Source organism: Ambystoma mexicanum, chromosome 8 (assembly GCF_040938575.1).
Source record: "Ambystoma mexicanum isolate Mex_15411 chromosome 8, UKY_AmexF1_1, whole genome shotgun sequence".
NCBI classification, from domain to species: Eukaryota; Metazoa; Chordata; class Amphibia; order Caudata; family Ambystomatidae; genus Ambystoma; species Ambystoma mexicanum.
The window spans coordinates 1,597,899,096-1,597,918,610 of record NC_090929.1 but is presented as its reverse complement, the minus strand read 5'-3'; the positions used below and the strand labels follow the sequence as shown (position 1 = coordinate 1,597,918,610).

Here is a 19,515-nt window from a genome sequence, read left to right as displayed (position 1 = left end):
TGTGTTACTGACTTCTGCAATTGTATTCGTTCTCCTCTCTTGCTTCTCCACTCTTTTTGACTGCTTACTCTGTTCTCTCCTCCCCTCCTCCCCTTACTTTCTTCTATGCACTTACTCTATCAGAATTGTCCCTGGACCTACTATGATAGCACCCTCGTCTGTCGCTCCCCTATCCACTTACTGTTGCCCCCCCCCCTCCCTCCAGCACTATCTGAAACGTTGTCAGGCCTAGTACGATAGTCACTTGTTTTGTTCCTCCCCTCCCTTTCTGCACTACTCTCCCTCACCTTTTGTTTTCCTCCGGCTCTACCAGAAATGTCGTCGGGCCCAGTACGATAGTCGCCTGTCTGTTTCCATTTCCTTCCCACTCTCCCCCTCCCTTCCTTATCTATGTCTTAGCACTTGCACTATCTGAAATGTCGTCAGGCCGATTATGATAGTTAATTTCACATCCTTACTGTTCATGGCCTGTAAGAATGTCATCGTATTTTCCCTTGTTCTCTTCCTTGCCTTGAAGCACTTTGAAACACATTGTGTATAGGCGCTATATAAATAAACTATCACATCATATGGTATGAAAAGCACAACTTTACATTTATGAACCTAACTAGTGTGCCAAATGCCTTGCAGGTGAAACCTAATTGCTTTATTCTTTTTCCTTGCTTGGCAATTTAAAAAAACAACTAAAAATCATATTCGTGAAACAACTCTCATTGGGTAGTGACCCTCTGTTTTTGTCACTTCCCCAACATGACATCATATATGATGTACTCAAAATGTCATATTTCTCTTGGCAAGGATTATTTTATCTACATGCATAGACCTTAGGGCCATCCCAGTGGTCCTTTGTGAAGGTCTACTTCGGCCTACCGGTTTCAGTGTTGTCGGGGTTAACCACTTTCTTCAGGGCCGCAGCACTTCATGCAGTGCTGCCAATACAAACAAAAAAATTGAGTTTTTTTATTTTCTATGGCTGCTCGCCCCACCTGCGGGGAGAAAAACGGGAAAAGGGGATGGTTGAGAAAGACACAGCGATTACTCAGTAACTTGTGCTCTCTGTCATTTAAATGGTCATGGAAGCTTCCTTACCCCTTTTGCATTTGTAGCCAGATAGTATAAAAAAATGAATTTAGAGTCAAGCGACTGTTTTCCTAATACACTAAGTAAAATACTAAGACTCTGGCCAATACTGAGTGTAGGGCAATCCCAGATGGAGAAGCAGAGATTCACGATGAAAAGAATCAACCTTCGGGATTCCCTTTTACATATATAAAGAACAGGAACAGAATACACTATGGAACCAGACAGCACCGGTAGGCCGGTTGGCCATGTACCCTGTGGCTAAGGTAGTGTGTGTCCACACACACTGAGATCGACCTCCATTGAAATTGTGTGGAGATACCCCTGGAACCAAAAGACCTTCACTAACTGCAATAGCAGTAATGTTGTATACTTGATCATGTGTCCCGGTAAACTCCGATATGAAGGGATGCCATCACGCCCCATAAAAATCAGATTCGGTGAACACCGATCCTGCATTAGGACCAAGAAGTTGTCGGCCCCGATGGCCGAACATTTCATACAGAAAAACATAGGCCAACTGACTTTATATGGACAATTCTGGAAAAAATTGCTATACCAAGAAGGGGTGGTAATCTACATACCTTACTGTTCAAAAGAGAACGACTATGGATCTTTCGTCTGAAGACGGACAAAATTGCTCTAAACGAACTGACCAGATGGAAAACTCTAGCCACCATCTGATAAAAATGCTGACTTTATCACACCTCTAATCTTCATGTCCTGCGACGAAGTACCCCATATGTTGTAACAAGTACAGAAGGGTTATTTAGCAAGACTGCTGAGACTTTTACCATGTTTAGACTCCACCACAGCCACCTGGTAGAGCCATTTGGTAAATATGGAACGCCTAATCAAAGTATGTACTCAAAGAACTAATGTAATTCAGTGGTACAAGCACGATATCACACGACACCCACCCACAAGTATGTCTACAACCAGAAGCTTGTGGGAGTCAAAATGTGTCACTTAGTAATTATCTTGTAGCCTTGTAACAACATTTGACACTGATGTGCAGTACGTCACTTCGTTAGAAAATCTGTTGTGACTATCTAGCACGAGGAGGTACAAATATTGCTGCCCAAGAGCATGCGCCACAAAGTGAAGCGGATAACCCAGTAAGCCCATAGACTCTGAACAACAGTGGCGCAATCGTAGTTTGATGGTTATCATCCTAGCTATAAGAATTGGTGCTTAAACCACATTAATGCACCCAGAAACACATGCCTACTAGTACTCGCTTAACCAGAAGCATGTGGGTTTAGTAGCTGCAATATATTACACGTTGAGGACTCTCTGCATGCATTGAATGAAGCCAAATGGGGTGCTGTGACACCAATAATAACCTTTCTGTGTGGATTCATAAATCAACATTACCAAACTATTTAAGAACTGTTATCCGACCATGGGAATGACAGCAAATGATATAGTGACCCTAGACAAAATACACATCTTTTGAGGGTTACCATACATGTGACACAATCATGTAGGAATGTCACAAAGCGACTGTTTAATTTAGACTGCATATATGCAAACACTTAAAGATGGTGGACGCCCGCCCCCTAAAAACCATGGCTCTTTTCCGCAAGTCGCATATGCGCGCTGTGACGAACGCGGAAATGTTTTGAATACTCAATTACAAACGGACCGCGATTGGCGCAGACACGAGCTCTACCGCTGACCGAATGGAGCAGGGATTGACTATCCTCGGACGAAACCAGGTAAACCATGCAGCCCATTTGGACTAGTGGTAGGATTCTAGAGTCCTGTACGGAAAGGGGCTCGAGAAATGAAACTTGGCACACGAGTGGCATGAGAAAGTAGTCAACACTCGAACTATACACTGACAGAATTTATAAAACAAATAGTTTATTTTTAGCCTTGCCAACATCCATTTAACCCTAAAGAATATGCATTTGTGTATTGTCTTAGGGTGAACCGGGACGGTAAAAGAAACCGTGCCCGATAAGAAGGAAAACGGTTGCTTGACTCGAGTGATTTTTTTTAAAAAAAAAAACATTTTTTATACTATCTGGCTACAAACGCAATAGGGGTAAGGAAACTTCCATGACCCCGAGTTGAGAGATGTTTAAATGACAGAGCGAGCACAAGTTATTGAGTAATGGTTGTCTTCTCTCACACATTCCTTTTTCCCCTTTTTCTCGCCACAGGTGCGGTGAGCAGCCATAGAAAAAACTCCTTTTTGTTTGTATTGGCAGCAGTGTATGTATTGCTGCGGCCCTGAAGAAAGTGGGTTAACCCTTACACCACTGACACCTGTAGACCGAAGTAGACCTTCACAAAGGTCCACTGGGATGGCCCTAAGGTCTATGCAACTAAATAACATGATCCTTGCCAAGACCAATCTGACATTTTGAATACATAACCATATATGATGTCATGTTGGGGAAGGGACAAAAACAGAGGGTCACTACCAATGAGAGTTGTTTCATGAATATGATTTTTAGTTTCGTTTTAAATTGCATAGCAAGGAAAAAGAATAAAGCAATTAGATTTCACCTGCAAGGCATTTGGCACTCTAGTTGCATTCATAAATCATAAATGTAAAGTTGTGCTTTTTATTCCGTAAACAGTAGTGACTGTGATAGAAAAGTTATAGGGTCTGATCTATCCCACTGACCCTAGATGAAGCGGCCCATCTGCGCTGTCTAGGGCTAGCCACCTCAGTAGGGAATAGAAAGAATTGTTGGAGGGCAAGTTATGCTATATTTCCACAGTAGGTAACTTTAAAGAGGAAAATAATATTGAATTATTCACCTGATGATTTGTTGTGACAAAAGATTGGGGGGAGTATTTTCAGGTACGATACCATTGTAGTACCCGAAGTGTTTTTTTTTTTTTTTAATAAAGATCATCTTCAATACCTTAAGGGAATAAACTACCTTAAATTGCATTGACTTGCACTGCTGGGAAATATTCATTGCCAGTTCTATTGCTGTCATGTTGCAGACTACGAGTTGTAGTCGGGATCAAGATGTTACCCGGATATGCCCCCTTTAGTATGTTTGTTAAATATTTTGGAGTACAAATTCCACTAGTCCTAGCCAGCATGGTCAATGGTGAGGGATCATGGGAGTTGTAGTCCAAAACCTCTAGTCGCAAGTTGCAGACCCTGGTATATCATGAACTGAAAGCAATATTTGCGTCTTGAAGGGGTTTTTCTAAATTATTAGTTGTTGTCCTGAGCCATCGGGCTCTTCCTGATTTACTGGGGTAAGACCCCAGTAATTTTCATTTTCATTTTATGCAATGTCAGGGTGGTGCATAGCTAGCGCTAAAGTATTGTGCAGATGGCTTGTGGGGACATGGATCTGTAGATGTCCTATGATGGTGATTGTAAAGGGGAATGTTTGATGCAATTTAAGTGAAGTTCTCTTGCTGTATAGTTTTCCAGCGATTGGTCTGTACAGAATGGTCATCCAGTAAAGGCCTGATGACTAATTTAGTCCCTTTTCAAAACTGCCTGGAGAGGGTGTAGCAAGTTAATGAAGTCCTGAAGCTGCTCTAGAACCACCCTCTTGAATGTTGCCACCTAGTCAGAATGGAGCAAGTATGAAAACGGTTTGCTGGGCTGCGGCTGTGCCTCTTGAAAATGATTGTTAGTGATGCCTTATTTAGATTGACTGAGACAGTGTACTCCGGCGAGAAATAATTCATTGCATCCTTTTATTGGGTTTACAACATCATGTAATTTAGTTACTAGAATACTGCACCCTAGCCATGGATCCAAAGTTGGAAGCTGAACTTTCTAAAGGCTAAAATCCTTGCAATTGTCATGCATGGGGGTAAGGGAGTCATTGCGAAGTTGTCAAATAAGTCCATCTGAGTACCTGGAACGTCTGTTTCTAAAGCCTTCTAGGACACATAGAAGGAATTTCAAGGACGAGTCTTCCGCAATGCTTTCAAAATATTAGGCTTTTTTTCTCCTGGCGCACAAGGCCTCAAATAGCAGGTGGGGAAAAATGAGATTTTATCCTCTGCATTAAAGTGTGTCCTCCATTTCTGTTCTAGTTGTATTTTGAGCACTTTTTTGTTTGAACTAGAAATGCATATTTGTTAGGCAGACCCAAGCAATATTTAGGAATCTCATTTGTGCTGATGGAAGGGCTGCAAGGTAGGCAAGAAACAGTTTCCTTGGTATCGATTTTATTCCAGCAGCAATATAGAATTCTGATTGATAAGAAATGCTTCTCTTTTGGCCACTCCCAAACTTTTTGCTTTTGTTTGTGGAGCTGTCCTGATTTATAGCTTTCAGCTTCACTCCCCTGGCCTTTGCTCATTTTGTTATGGGTAGACTGATAGTCCTTCAGGCTGTCTGTACTGGGAAATGTTTCCCCTTTTTGACATTTACACTTTTGTGACTGGTTTACATTGCACACAGCATCTTACAATGCAGTGCAATGGGGATACTTTTGTAGTTTATTTTTATATGTGCCTAATGACCAGCTGATGGCAGCAATTCTATTTTTACAATTTTTGTTATTTCTAGTGTGTACATTCGCGCCTAACGCGTATTGCTACTAATTGTGACCTAAAATTGCCACGCCACAAGATTTTCACTTGTTCTTAGGTTATATTTTTGTTTGGCCTTCTTCCTGCCTTGCCAGGTCAGGAAATCTCAGATTAGGCCATGCACCTGCCTGGGAAAACCCCAGCTTTCGCAAGCTAGTGATGCCCTTGTGTGTGTGCCTCAGGAAGGGGCGGGACTGTCTGGCCACACTCACCTCCATGGTACCCGAAAGTCTAGGGGTGGGGCATGAGTGAAACCAACAGTGGTCCCAGATTGGACCACTGCTGACTATTTGAATGGTGCATTTCCTTACCATTGGTGGACTTTCTGCCAAGGTGGACTTTGGATAAGAGGACACCTGCAGCCATTTATTCAGGTCAGGGTTGGAGCCAAGAATCCCTTGTGGAAGAACAGCCGAATGAAGATCCGAAGACGACTCCTGAAGAGGCCCAGCTTCCCTTCCTGCGTTTGGCCGATGAAGCCCTGTTGGAGTACCTGATCTGCAAAGACCCCAAGCAGTGCTTCAACCATGGACTGGTGGGACCGATCCAGCCATCCTGAGCCTTCGGAATAGTCCCTGGACTTATTCAACCACAACTGGAAGGATGCCTGCTATCACCTGTGTGCGGTGGCTGCCACTGGAACTCCCCGCCCCCCATCTTCCCTTGCCCCGTCTTGTGAAGTTTTCCATATGGCTCAAACCTTTCAAATCCAACCCAAGAGAATCATCATACATACAGAGTACCACAAGGATCATCCTTCTCCCTGTTATTCAACATCTACCTGTCTCAGCTAATGAAGATCATCAAAAGACAGCCTCCCCTGTTACAACTATGCTGATGTTTCACAAATAGTCTACAAAATACAAGACATTCATGAAGAGAACACAACATTAGAGAACTGCCTTCGTGAAATGCCCAGGCACAACCAAAATAATGATCATCACAAAATACGGAGGAGACAACCACTACATCCCCTAGCCAATGGAATTCTGTATGATCCCAGCCCCATCGTGGATTGTTAAAAAAAAAACAAAAAAAACCTGGGAGTCCTGATGGACAACAAACTTACTCGAGAGCCACAAGTAAATGCTCTAATCATTATTCTCCTGTAAGCCTGAACGACTTCTAAAAAAAACTATAACACATACAAAATGCAGCAGCCAGACTGCTCTTCAAACTACCCCAAAAAGAACCCATCTCACCAGTGCTGAAAACACTACACTGGTTACCAATAAAACAGCAGGGGTGTGCTGGGGAGGGCGCGGGGTTGAAGGGTGTGCTGAGGTCATGCGGGGGGTGGGGTGGGGCAGACTGAATTGCATCTAGGTGCTGGCCTTTATGTAAGTAGCAGACCATTCCTCTACTTTTGGTAGAAGGCGTTTTTACTTACCAGTAACGTCGGTGCATTTCGGCTCTTGAACCTTCACCAACACACAAGCCCTTTACCTTCATCAGATACATTCTGGGGAGACGCATTGTGCCTTTTGGGAACAAGGCCCCACTCTTCATATTGATTGGACCTCTGAATCAAGGGAATATTTCTTGTGACTTGGCTCCATCTTACTGCATCGCTTACTTACGTTTTTTTATTAAGTCATTGAATGCATTTTAAGAACTTATGGTGACAGTACATATGTTTATTATTTAGTGATGTGTGATGGTATCACCTCCTTGTTTAATTTTTGTGTGTTTAAGGCCTAGAATAAATATAGTATTTTTGTACATTCTTGTCCAAGTTGAATTATTGTGTGCTTCACTCTGTGGACTCATTGTGGACCCCTGACCCTACACATTCTCTCTTGAGAAAAGCCTTGACTACTCTACATTAGTCCTTGTCTGGGTTTTGGCTAACCCGGAGTGCCCCTGTTGACTATAACTAGGATGGGCTTCGAAAATCTGTCCACCAGGCCAGATTTTAGAAATCCATCTGCACAATGATGCAGGCAGAAATTATCAGGTGCTTGGTTTCATGGGATTTATGTGAAATCTGACACAATGGTCTGACAAAGCCTAGACCATGGGGCGTGGGGGAGCAGACTTTAAGAAGGTAATCGGTATATGGCATTTAATCATAAGCAGTGCCGAGCACTAATTGTTGGAATCCAGGGGCATGTAAACGTTGGATTCCTGCGGACGAAAGATTAGGTTGTTTCGCTCATATATTGAAATCGCACAAAGTTCTTTTGAGGCGTTTGGTTATAAACTCTGCAAATGCTTACTCGAATAGTAGTGCAAGGGTGGTGTTAGGGAGAATTCTCATTTATGGCTAATTTCCCTCACCTAGTGAGTCCCTCAGCAACTTTGCTGGATTTCAGGGGTTTATTTTTTCCACCTGGTAAGAGTGGGAGCCTGTTTCCCACTCTTACATATGTTTTGCCTTGTGTATTTCTACTTTTGGTGTGATCTTGGGCTCTGGAGCCACACCACTCCATGAGCCCCAGTTTTTGTGTTACACAGCACCTTCAGTGCAGTAACACAGGGTTGTCTTTGAGACTTCCCACTGACTCCATTTTTCTGGGGCTGACCACTGTCCCCCAGAAACCTGTAAAGTTGCCATTAACTTTATGTAGTCACTTTAAACTACAGACCCAGTACACCCCATCTTTCATCAAGTATTGGAAATGTCTTTTTGTCTTTTTTCTTGATGTTTCTTGTGTTTTACTTTGAGTGGCAAACCAGGTTTGCCTTCTTTGTTCACCGTCTTTTGGCGGGCTTCTACGAAGAAGCCCTCCTTTGGCATCTGGGTGTCTAGGGGGGCTGAATGTGAGGGAGGGGTGTAGTCACCCCCAGCATAAGGTCTCCTTGAAGACCCAAGTCGCACTTTGTATTGATTGGCTGAGGTGGTTGTCCGGGCCGCACAACCCCCCTGCTGAGTGATTGACAGCCAGGCTATGTGAATGGGGAATTTTTGCATAAAAGGCAGGACTCTTGGGCTGGAAGTCAGTCGCCACTGGAACTGCAAGGAACTGAAGAGAAGCGGAGAAGAAGACGGGTGCTGCACCCTCAAGTCCCGGTGAAGCCCTGCTGCAGTCCTGAGCATCTCCCCTTCAACGACAAGAGAAGATCCGTTTCGAAGTCTTCTTCCCTTGAGCCTGGTGGGATCAACCAGCTCATCTTCCACAGCCAGAGGATCCTCTTCGTGATGAAATCGCTGCACACTGTTGTAGTGATCCGGATAGCCATCTGAAGATCCTCTCCTGTTGTAAAGGTGCGCACCTTTTATTCACCGTCGCTGATGCTGGCCTCGTCCCTGGGTAGTGCAGATCACTCCAGACGTCCTTCTTGTCCCCATGACTGAAGCTCTAGGAACCGTGAGTCTGCAGGAAATTACCAGGAACTGCCGTGGCACCAACTTTCATCAACGAATAAGGTACTGTGTCCGACTTCTAGGAATTGGGGTGAACCTCTTCTTCCTCACCAAAGGCTTGTCCTCTTCTTCCTTTCCTCTTTTATAACTTTTGCCTCCTCTTCTGACAAGATCTAAGTACTCCTGGCAATCTATAATCGTGAACTGTTCTAACTGTTTGATCCTCGGCAACAGGAACCCTGTTCCGCTTGACACTGGCGCAGGCCTATTGACTTTTATCTTCGTGTTAGAAAGTGCCCTCTGATTCTCTCTGCCTTGACAAAAGAATTGCCTATGATTTTTATCCCCAACTCTCTTGTGTTAATTCATGTGCTAAGTGTGTTTTGACTTCGGTTACATTTCTTCCTGCAGGTACGCTTATCTTTAGTAAGACCGAACTGTCATTACTGTCAAAAAGTGATTGCATATATACTCCCGGTAACGTCTTTGTTTCATAACACTGGTCTGTCAAATCCTAAGGTACTTACATTGAGTTGTTCTGCACAAGGGGAATTGGTTGTGTGTAGTGTAGTTGAAGTGTGGTTTTATTTTACTAGTGTTTTGTGAACAGATGGTTTAAAAATAAATGTACTTAGATTTTTTAATCAGAAACTTTGAGTCAGTGTTTGCTTGAGTCACAGTAATTGTACTCCTTTGTGTAACTGCTCATTTGCTCTTGAGATAAGTCTGGCTGCTCAGTCACTGCTACCACTCTTTCTGTGTAGTACAGGCTTGTACCAAAGGTGAACTTGTATTACCACTTGTAGTCTTAACTCTGTGCAGTGATCCCTAAGAGCACTGCATAGGATTCTGCCTAACCTGTGGCACATTCATGAAATATTCGTGAGCCGGTGGGTGTGAAGAAAATGTACAAAGTCAATGCTCTTACCCTGGTATATATATTCTAATTTTGAAAATGCAAGTGTCAGTTAAAGGTATGCTATTACAGATGCAACGTATTTGTATTATTTAATAAATGTTACTGAAAAAAAGTAATGTCTTGTATTCCAAATGCTGCATCTGCTTCTTTCATTGTAGGCGACGTCTGAGGATGCCATGTACCTTCAGTATTGCAAGGTCTGCCAGGCATACAAGGCACCACGCTCACACCACTGCCGTAAGTGTAACAGGTAAGAGCGGCCTTAATTTTAGTGATCCTTCTAGGACAGCGTAGAAAGAGGGCAATAAACATATATTTTAAAGGCCAACACCTTTCCCTGGCAGCCGGCCAAAAGAGTATACAAATGTAACATTGCAGGACTCTCATTAGAAGATGGTGCACCGACCTGCGCTAATACTAGGGGGTGACTGATTTCTTAACCAGCGTTCCGTGTGCAATATAGATACTGTTGTGTTCGCTATATTGATTTTTGAGCTCTGACTGCCTGTCGTATGCTGTTACTGCGTGGTGTTTGTCAAAGGTTTCCTAGCTATCTGGGGCAATGAAATTGGTTGCTCTTGCGCACACTTTTATTTTATATAATTCTATAGCCCTCTGTTTCCAGAATATCAAGCCGGCTGTTAAATTTCTTAACTGTGTTCTGGGACTCCCCTCTTCCACCACGTCACTGTACTGCACACTGCTGTAAAGCGCGTGCTGGAGAGTTTCAATGGGCCTGTTTTCGGGAGTATAGCACGGCTTGACCAAAATGAAAAAGGGCGCATGTGTTGGTGCCGTGTTAATGAGGTGGAATGTTGCAACGTATGGAGTGCTGCTATTGTGCATTTGTGGGTGTAGAAGGGGCAGCTGTGATGTTTTTGGTATAATGTAAATTAACTTCATTGTTAGTCCTCTTATGTGACGGATCATTTATTACACCGTGCTTGGTCTGAATAATGGGGAGTAGTTTCACGGAGCTAGATTGAGGTGCCACTTAAAAGTAACCTGTCTGTCTAATCCTCTGCACAAATGTCAGACACTTCAGCTGCAAGAGTAATTGGGGATTACCACATGTATGCTGTAATAGATCCACGGAGCCGATTGGCTCAATTGAATTAAGGATGCTAATTGAGCCTTGGCGCACAAGCAGCAACATGAAAACATCCCCACGCTTAAAAGAAGCTGCTGATAATTAGATGAAAACGGTACCCTGACATCATCCGTTGACAAGTACACATTTTAAAAAATGCTGCATGACTATATTTATCTGGCATCTAACATTTGTAATAGCTTACCCTCATGAGCCAGAACGGAGCTGGCTTATTGCAAATTTCCCCTGCTCTATAAATGCTAATTTACTGTTCAATTGTGCCTTTTACGAGAGCACAGTGGATGCTCTGGCATAAAAAGTTAATTTATACTTGAATGTGTGCTTGGGTGTGTTAAGGAAGTCCTTTTGATACTGATTTGAATTCATGAGTACACGTGAAATGTAAATTATGTTAGTCTATTAATATGATTAAAAGGAATCATTCTGAAGCTTTTCTCAGATTCCAGTTTGTGCACGCTAAATCCTCGTCTCTTACTTGGAGTGCAAACTGCCAACATATGATGCTGTTGCGTGTGGCCTATAGTGGCAAAAGCATTAGGTTAGGACAGTTGTACAACAGAGGAGTTATGGAATTTAGTGAGACAAGGGTGAAGGGATGTAGGGGTAAAGCAAGCATGGCACTGGTGATTTCTGCGAGTCCTCCACTGGGTCCGGTGACCCCCCCTCCCCAACTGGGGGATGATGGGGAGGCAGGCGTGTGTTTTAGTGTTTTATGTAAATCTCTTTTGAGTTGGCCTGTGATGAAGACCTGTCCTCTACTAGCCCACCATTCAAGAAATCGCGTAGACCTACTGGAGTAACCTGATGTAAAATAAGTATAATTACCAAGTGAAATGCACTGAATGAAATTATCGATACAGAGAATTGCTGTCAAAGCTAAAACCTTTGGGCAAGTGTATCATGCATCATTTCAAAATGCTAGAAAAGGTAAACATAAGCTGTTGCATTGGAAGTGTCCTTCGATATAGAGGAAATGAGCTTTGGCCTACTAGTAGATGTTATGTTACGCCTTTCAACAACAAAGTGTTTGAGGGGCATATCCAATAGCTGGGTGGCAGTACAAATAGTTTTATGCTGAATGGTATGAATTTTTTCCTTTCTTCTCATCTGCATTGCTGAATAAATGGAGAAAGCATCCAGATAACATACGTCTTGATGCTCTATACTATACCCCATTCTTGTACCTTCAAAACCTTCAAAACAAATGTTAAGTTGTGAACTTTTGCAGTAGTGTCTGTCTGTTAATGGTGTAGAATTTGAGGAACTATGATAATTTCGTATTCATCTCTGTCCAATAGGTGTGTGCTGAAGATGGACCATCACTGCCCATGGATCAATAACTGCTGTGGGCATCACAACCATGCCTCTTTCACTCTATTCCTGCTCTTGGCACCTCTCGGCTGTATGCATGCAGCCTTCATTTTTATCATGACCATGTACACTCAGCTTTATAACAGGGTAAGCAAACCACCTGAATGTATTGTGATCTATTGAAATCTTGCTGATAACCCTGGACTAAATCTGGTTACTCCAGACTCGCAGGTCCACAAGAAAGCCTGGTCTTGTCATTCCACATTTAGTCCTCAAAACTGATTTGATCTGTGTGCCAATAATGCTGCTCATGCCGGGACACCATTTTATCTGATGTCTGGCCATGTTTGTATAAGATTATGCCTGAGCTTGTGGCGCCATCAATAAAATCAATGCCCTTGTCTGCCCGATATTCTAGCTGATCTTCTCTGTCTCGTATTAAAGACAGTCAAAAATGTGCACCTACTAAGTGATCTTGTAACACTAATATTTCTTGTCCTGCTTGGCTTCCATTTAGCCTGGTTTTATCTCTGTGTGCTCCATTGATGCTGTCTGTAGTTTTTCACCATTAAAGGGAAAGTGCGCTCAAAAATGTTATTGTCCCGATCGTTCGAGCATGTGTTTTTCAGCATACTGTGATCGATCGTAAAAAAACCTTCCTATGCATCTTACCTTAGTCTTCCTCACTTGTACACATGCAAAAACAGGTTGGGCGTGGCTATCTTGTGCTGATCTTATCCATTGATGCATCGCCCTAAGTTAGAGTGCCTTCACGGCAGTACATGTATCACCCGCCCCTGAAGCTGACATCACTAATCCAAACTATATGCTCCACCTATTTTCATGATGTTTGGGGGCAGCGAAGCCAAACGCACCCAGTCATCACCCATGTCATAACTTAAGTTAACGCAGAACCCAGAAGATCAACACACACATCCTCACAGCGCATCCCAAATCGGATTTGCAATCAATAATTTTAAAGGAAACCTCAGTAATCTGCAATTTCGCAATTATTTGTATTTTGTTTATATAGCGCGCCGGGCCCTCAGGCATCTGGGCGCATAACATAGGAGGCAAGGTTACGATTACATACATGTAATAGAAGACTCTACCTGCTTACAATAAACATGCAGGTAGGACTCAGATAAGACGCCAATACATACAATATAGCATGTACAGGCATGTGGGATATGCAGACAGTTCCTCTAACCAGTGGAACATAGGAGTACAGGAAGTTCCAACAAGGAAGTATACATAAAAGTTAAAAAATCAACATACTAGAGATGGATGCTAAGGGGAATACACACATTATATATATAATCAAAGTTCTAAGGTGTGCGACAGATTGGTGAAAGCCATAGGGTGACATCAGAAGTCTCATATGTTTTGTGCGGAGAGCCATCCTTTAGTTTTGTTCTTGAAGACTTGGACGGAAGGCTCAGCTCTAATAGCATTAGGAAGGGTATTCCATAGCTTAGAGGCAAGGACCGGGAAGCTAGCGCCTCCCTCTTTTTGTAGTTTAAACCAAGGGATGTGTAAACTGTATTCTTGGGATGCTCTCATGGGCCGACTGGACGTGTGGTGTAAGTTGGTTGGCTAAGTAGATAGGTGGCTGGTGGGTAAGGCACTTGTGAGTCGAGGCAAGTGATTTCAGGGAAATTCTATGCTTAACAGGGAGCCAATGTAGGTCGCGCCTGTGGTTCGAAATATGTTGGTTTCTCTGTATGTTTAACGTTGCTCTGATGGCATTATTCTGGATGACTTGCACTTTGTTGAGGTTAGATTGACTAGTCCCTAGGTAAAGGGCGCTACAATGGTCAATCTTGGACATGACAAGTGTTCTCACCAAGGTAATGCAGTTTGGAGTAGTCAAGAATGGTTTGCAGGCAGCGATAAGTTTGCATGTATATGCTGAAGCTGAGCTGACAACATTGGTTTGTCTGCATGGTGATAGTGTAGAATCAAGGTAGATTCCTAAGATTTTGGTGTCCTTAGAGACCTTGATGACGTTATCATCAATGATGAAAGACTTGAAGGAAGGGTCAAGTTTATTGAGACGTTGGTGTGAGCCCAGAATAAGTAATTCTGTTTCTAAACCTCATGTTGCGCCATCCAAGCCGGAGTAACCAGGTAGACGTCATTCAAGGCTTTAGTGTCCACTACATAATCACCTGTGATGGGGAGGAGTAGCTGGGTGTCGTCAGCATAGTTGGTGTACGAGACACCCAGATAGTCAAGAGCATCAAACAAAGGTTTGGTAAACGGGACCCTTGAGGAACACCACAGTTAATGGGAGCAGGCTCAGCAGATGCTGATGGAGAGAAGACCCGCATAGATCTGTTGCCTGAGAAGGATCTGATCCATGAGGTGGCAGTGTCTGAAAAGTGAGCAGCAGATATAAGGTGCTGACAGGATGTGGTGATTAACCTAATCAAATGCTGCTGAATTAATAATAGCAATCTGTGTTTCTAGATCGATAAGGGCGGTTTCCGTCCCATGCCTAGGCCGGAAGCCTGTTTGCGTTAAACCAAGGAAATTGTTGGCTTCCAGGTAGTCCTGTATCTGGAGGTAAGCTGCATGGTCCAATATTTTGAGCATGAATGGGACAGTGGTAATAAGCCTGTAATTGGTAGGTAAACTAGGATCGAGGGAAGGCTTTTTTAAGCAAAAGGAGAACCCAGGCATCCTTAAGGTTGTCTGGTACTATACCTGTTTTGAAGGATGAATTTATAAAGGCAGTAATGAATGGGGCTAGCTCGTGGGAAGCCCCCTTGATAATGGGGGCTGGGCACAAGTCGCCTTGACAGTTGGAAGGTTTGATTTTATTAATGATAAATTCAACTTCAGCGATAGTGAGTGGGGAGAAGCTGAAAGGTTTTGATGTTAGGAGTGGCCCGTGGGATTACAGACGTAAGAGTATTAAGTTGCTTTTCTGTTTGTAGGGAATTTTGCATAGCTTTGATTTTAGTTTGGAGTGTAGCAATTTTGTCCAAAAGTGCTTTCTGTAGTATGTTCCAGCACCATTTGCTGTCTTTAATGCAGGAATCGGGGTGGGGGGTTGGGGGGAGTAGCAGGCGATTCAAGTATCTTAAATAATTCTTTGGTGATAGATTCTGCTTGCATTATACGTTTGTTAAATATGTCTTTTCTTGCCTGGAGGATAGCCTCTTTGTAATTAATAGAAGCTATGATGAGACCATCCTTATGGGCATCAGAAGGATGACTTTTCCAGCGGGCTTCAGCATTACATTTTTCTTTTTGTAGCACTCTCAGATGTGGTGTGAACCATGCGTTGAGGTGTGCACAAGGTTTAGATTTTCGGAGTTTGATTGGGGCGATTGAGTTCAATGCTGTGCGCATGACATGATTGTATGTTTCTGCTAGCGTTGAAGGATCAGAGCATGAAGCAGCTGCTTTGCTAAGGGAGGCAAGAGTGAGTGGGAGAAGTTTGTCTCTTGTTATGTCCCTTTTTATTTCTAGTGGGCATGGCCGGAGCAATAGATTGTTTGAGGCATTGAGTAGCTTCTATGTTGAAGGTAACAATGTGATGGTCTGACCAAGTGCATGGTGCATTGGTCTGAAGGCTAATGTTGCAATTGGAGTCTGCTAACGAGTCGCGTGACGAGTAGGTTCAAAAATGTGGTGAGAGAACCCCAGATCAGTTAAGGTATTCTCAAGAACAGCCGCAGTGGGGGTCGTTCGGATCTTGGAAACCTAAATTGAAGTCACCCAATAGGATGATTTGAGATTTAGTTTTTGAGTTCTCTAGTTATAGGGATGTGATGTCTTCCCCCATAGGATGTGGCCGGGCCAGGAGGTCTGTAAATAATGTTTGAGTCATTCCCTGAATTTCTAATGCTGACCAGAGAAGTCTGTAGCCTTGTGCTCAACATTGCAGTAGTGCGCGAAGGCACGCAATAGCGATGGTCTTGGGAAGCCTGTAGCAAGTCGGGGAGGGGCTTGAGACGATGAAGAATTGGTTCCCACTATTCCATAAGGGTGTGCCCTTGGCGCCATCAGTTTTTTTCGAAATCTGAAAACAGCAGGTGAGCGCAGGCCAACCCAGCCAACATCGAATTCCATCAGTAGACTATCCGTTGTACCGTGAATCTCAGCAAGAAATCATAGTCAATAATGGGCATGGTATAAAACTATGACTTGTATTCTGCATAACTGTACATTTCTTATATATTCCTACACACACTAGCCCGCTGCCACAGGGTGCGTATGGAGGGTACCGCTTTCCAATTCTGCCCCAAGTGCAACCGCAAGTACCCTTGGGTTTACAGACACGCCACATGTAACCTTTGCTTGCCGAGGGACCACCCCAAGGCCAACTGCAGAGCGTGTAGTCGCTTTAAACCGAAAAGCCTTAAGGACCGTTCGACCAAACGTTGGGCCCACCACACCAGGCAACAAGAGGCCATGGCAGCGGAGGGCGCCTTCAGCGATGGCAGCGACGCAGTGCTTTCGGACGGCGAGGGCAATGTGGCGTCGAGACAGCCAAGCGCAAGTCCCCGACCTCGGAAGGTTGTCCGGCAGGGCAGCTATGGGGAAAACCCCCGGCAACACGAGCGCTACCCATAGCACTTCCACCAAACACGCAAAGTCCCACCGAGACTCGACACGCACGTCGAGTTCTCGGAAAGAGGTACACCGAGAACGGTCCACTGAATCGGTGTCCTCTGGGTGTTCTTGATCTAGATCTCCGCATGACTCCAGGCAGCCATCCACTGTTGCCAAAAGTGCCTCACCCCAGGAGTCTGCGTCAGCAGACCGCGTGGCGGCTGTTCCGGAGTCCCAACCTCCAGGCGGCTGTTCTGGAGTCCCAACCTCCACACTCTAGAAATAGGGACACTACCCCCGAGCCTCGACGCCAGACGTCGAAAAGCTCCAAAGGGGCGAAGACACCGGGGGAAACACTCTTCCACCCACGGGGAGAGGGGAAAACAACAAAAAAGCATTCTCAACCACCTTCTACACCCCAAAAACAGACAGGTCACAGTCTTCTACACCACTGAAACAGACGGACAAGTCTCAGTCTTCTGTCAATTTACCCAAGACCCCTGCACAAGGCAATAGGTCCAGTCAGGATAAAATGGGGAATCTCTCCCAGGAAAGAGTAATTCCCAGCTCTAAGGAATGGTCTAGTGAAGACAGACAGTTATGTCTAGGATGTCATCTCTGGCAGACTTCTATGCCAAGAATCCTGAGCACTTCCTCTCCTGTACCACTGACTGAGCTTCACCCTCAGGCTCTAGGGACCCGCTACCCCCAAGTAAGAAGTCCCGGGTTGAAGCACCAACACAAGGTCGGTCTTCAGACCCTTTCTGTATACAGCCCTACTCTCAATATAGTAAAGATCCAGATTTGGCCACATTGGGAGACCAAGCTGGGACGGGCTACTTTGGGGATGATGATGATGATGAGGATGAGGATGAGGAGGAGGAGGACCCCCCAGAAACCTACAGGGTAGATTCCCCAGTAGACCGGGAACCTCCGGTTACCGACTCCCCTGTCGACAACCAACCTCTCTTGAATGAGGTTTTGTCCAGAGCAGCAGAACACTTCCACATTGACACCCAAGGAGCTCAAGAAGAGAGGGATTTTGCAGAGGAATTAGTGGGAGAAAGGAGACTTGTGGCCCAGGCCATCCCTATCCTCCAAATCTATACAAAGGAGAATAGACCCTTCCCTTGTAAAAATCTAACCTCAGCCGGGCGGTAAACCCCAGGATCGAGAAGCTATTCAGGGCAGCCCAATCGGGCACGCTGTACATAAGGGGGCATCTGAGACCAGACTCCCTGGTAGTGACAAACACCCGAAAGAGGGCAAGAACGCCCCATCATCGTCTGAAGCTCCTCCCGACAGGGAGAGGAAAAAGATTTATGGTTTGGGTAGGAAAGTAGCCTCCACTTCCGCCTACCAGGCAAGGATTGCCAACTACACCACCCTACTGGCGAGTTACAACTGCCACCAGTGGGAACCAGTCGCGGCCCTCATCGACTCCGCCCCGGAACCCTTTAAAAGCCAGTTGGCACGGGTTGCATCGGAGGGAAGAGCCGTGTCCGGTTGCATCTTAAAAGCAACCTTTGATGCCGCGGATAACGCCGGCAGATTGATAGCAGAGAGCACTGTTATCAAAAGACCTGCTTGGTTAAGGCAATCTGGGTTCAAACCCGAGACCCAAGCATCTTTAATAGATAAACCGGTGCAGCCTGATCTACTGTTTGGCAAGGCGGTAGAGAACGCGCTAAAAAACGCCAAGGACGAGTACGAGACTCTTAAATCCCTTGCCCAATTAACCAACAAACCCCCGAATCAAAGGGGAATGTCAATTTTCATCGCCCACGCGGACAAAATTACCAAAGAAGCTCCAACTATTCCCAGGGGAAGGGTACACCATGGAACAGCAGCAACCAGCAGTCTACCAAGGGTTATGGCAGGGGTAACAAGAGAGGTCGTGTTAAGGGTAAAGGCAGCCCCAATAGTGGCGGCGGCACACCTCCCCCAAAACAGTGATGTTCCGTTCAGGGTCCCTTCTCACGCATCCCCAGTAGGGGGACGCATTTCCAACTTCACCCAAGCTTGGGAAGGGATCACATCAGACAGATGGGTGCTGTCCACAGTGTCTGCAGGATACTGCATAGAACTGTTAGAGCGTCCCCAAAACCACCCTCCTCGACAAAAAGTACACTCATTAGACCACCAAAAGATCCTCCTCGAAGAGATCGCCAATCTTCTAGCAAAAGACGCGATGGAACTTGTCCCGGGACACCAGGTAAAAAAGGTTATTTATTCAACTTTCTTCCTTGTGCCAAAAAAAGATTTGACAATGCGCCCAGTATTGGATTTAAGGCCTGCAAACAAGTATGTCAAGCCCCAAAAATTTCACATGACTACTCTCCAAGAGGTAATCCCCCCCTCCTAAAAAAGGTGGACTACATGGCAACATTGGACATGAAAGATGCCTATTTTCATATTTCCATGTTCCCAGCGCACAGAAGGTACTTGTGCTTCAAGGTGGACAGTCAGCACTACCAGTTCAAGGTACTGCCCTTCGGGATAGCCTCGGCTCCAAGGGTATTCACCAAGGTACTGGCAGTGGCGGAAGCACACCTATGCAGGGAGGCAATCCCAGTGTACCCTTACCTGGACAACTGGCTCATCATGGGGGACACCCCAGTAATTTGCAGAACAAACATTCAAAGAACGATCGACCTCCTATTCGAATTGGGTTTCTCCATAAACGAG

At 44.7% G+C, this 19,515-nt stretch overlaps 1 protein-coding gene across 1 annotated transcript in view; it reads left to right on the top strand.

Moving 5' to 3' along the window:
- The window catches only part of ZDHHC6 (zinc finger DHHC-type palmitoyltransferase 6), a 395,617-nt gene that overhangs the window by 34,705 nt on the left and 341,397 nt on the right, over positions 1 to 19,515 (top strand). Inside the window, exons 3-4 of the mRNA XM_069611791.1 lie at positions 9,998 to 10,089; positions 12,249 to 12,408. Coding sequence (XP_069467892.1) covers positions 9,998 to 10,089; positions 12,249 to 12,408 — 252 coding nt within the window. The remainder of the gene's footprint in view (positions 1 to 9,997; positions 10,090 to 12,248; positions 12,409 to 19,515) is intronic.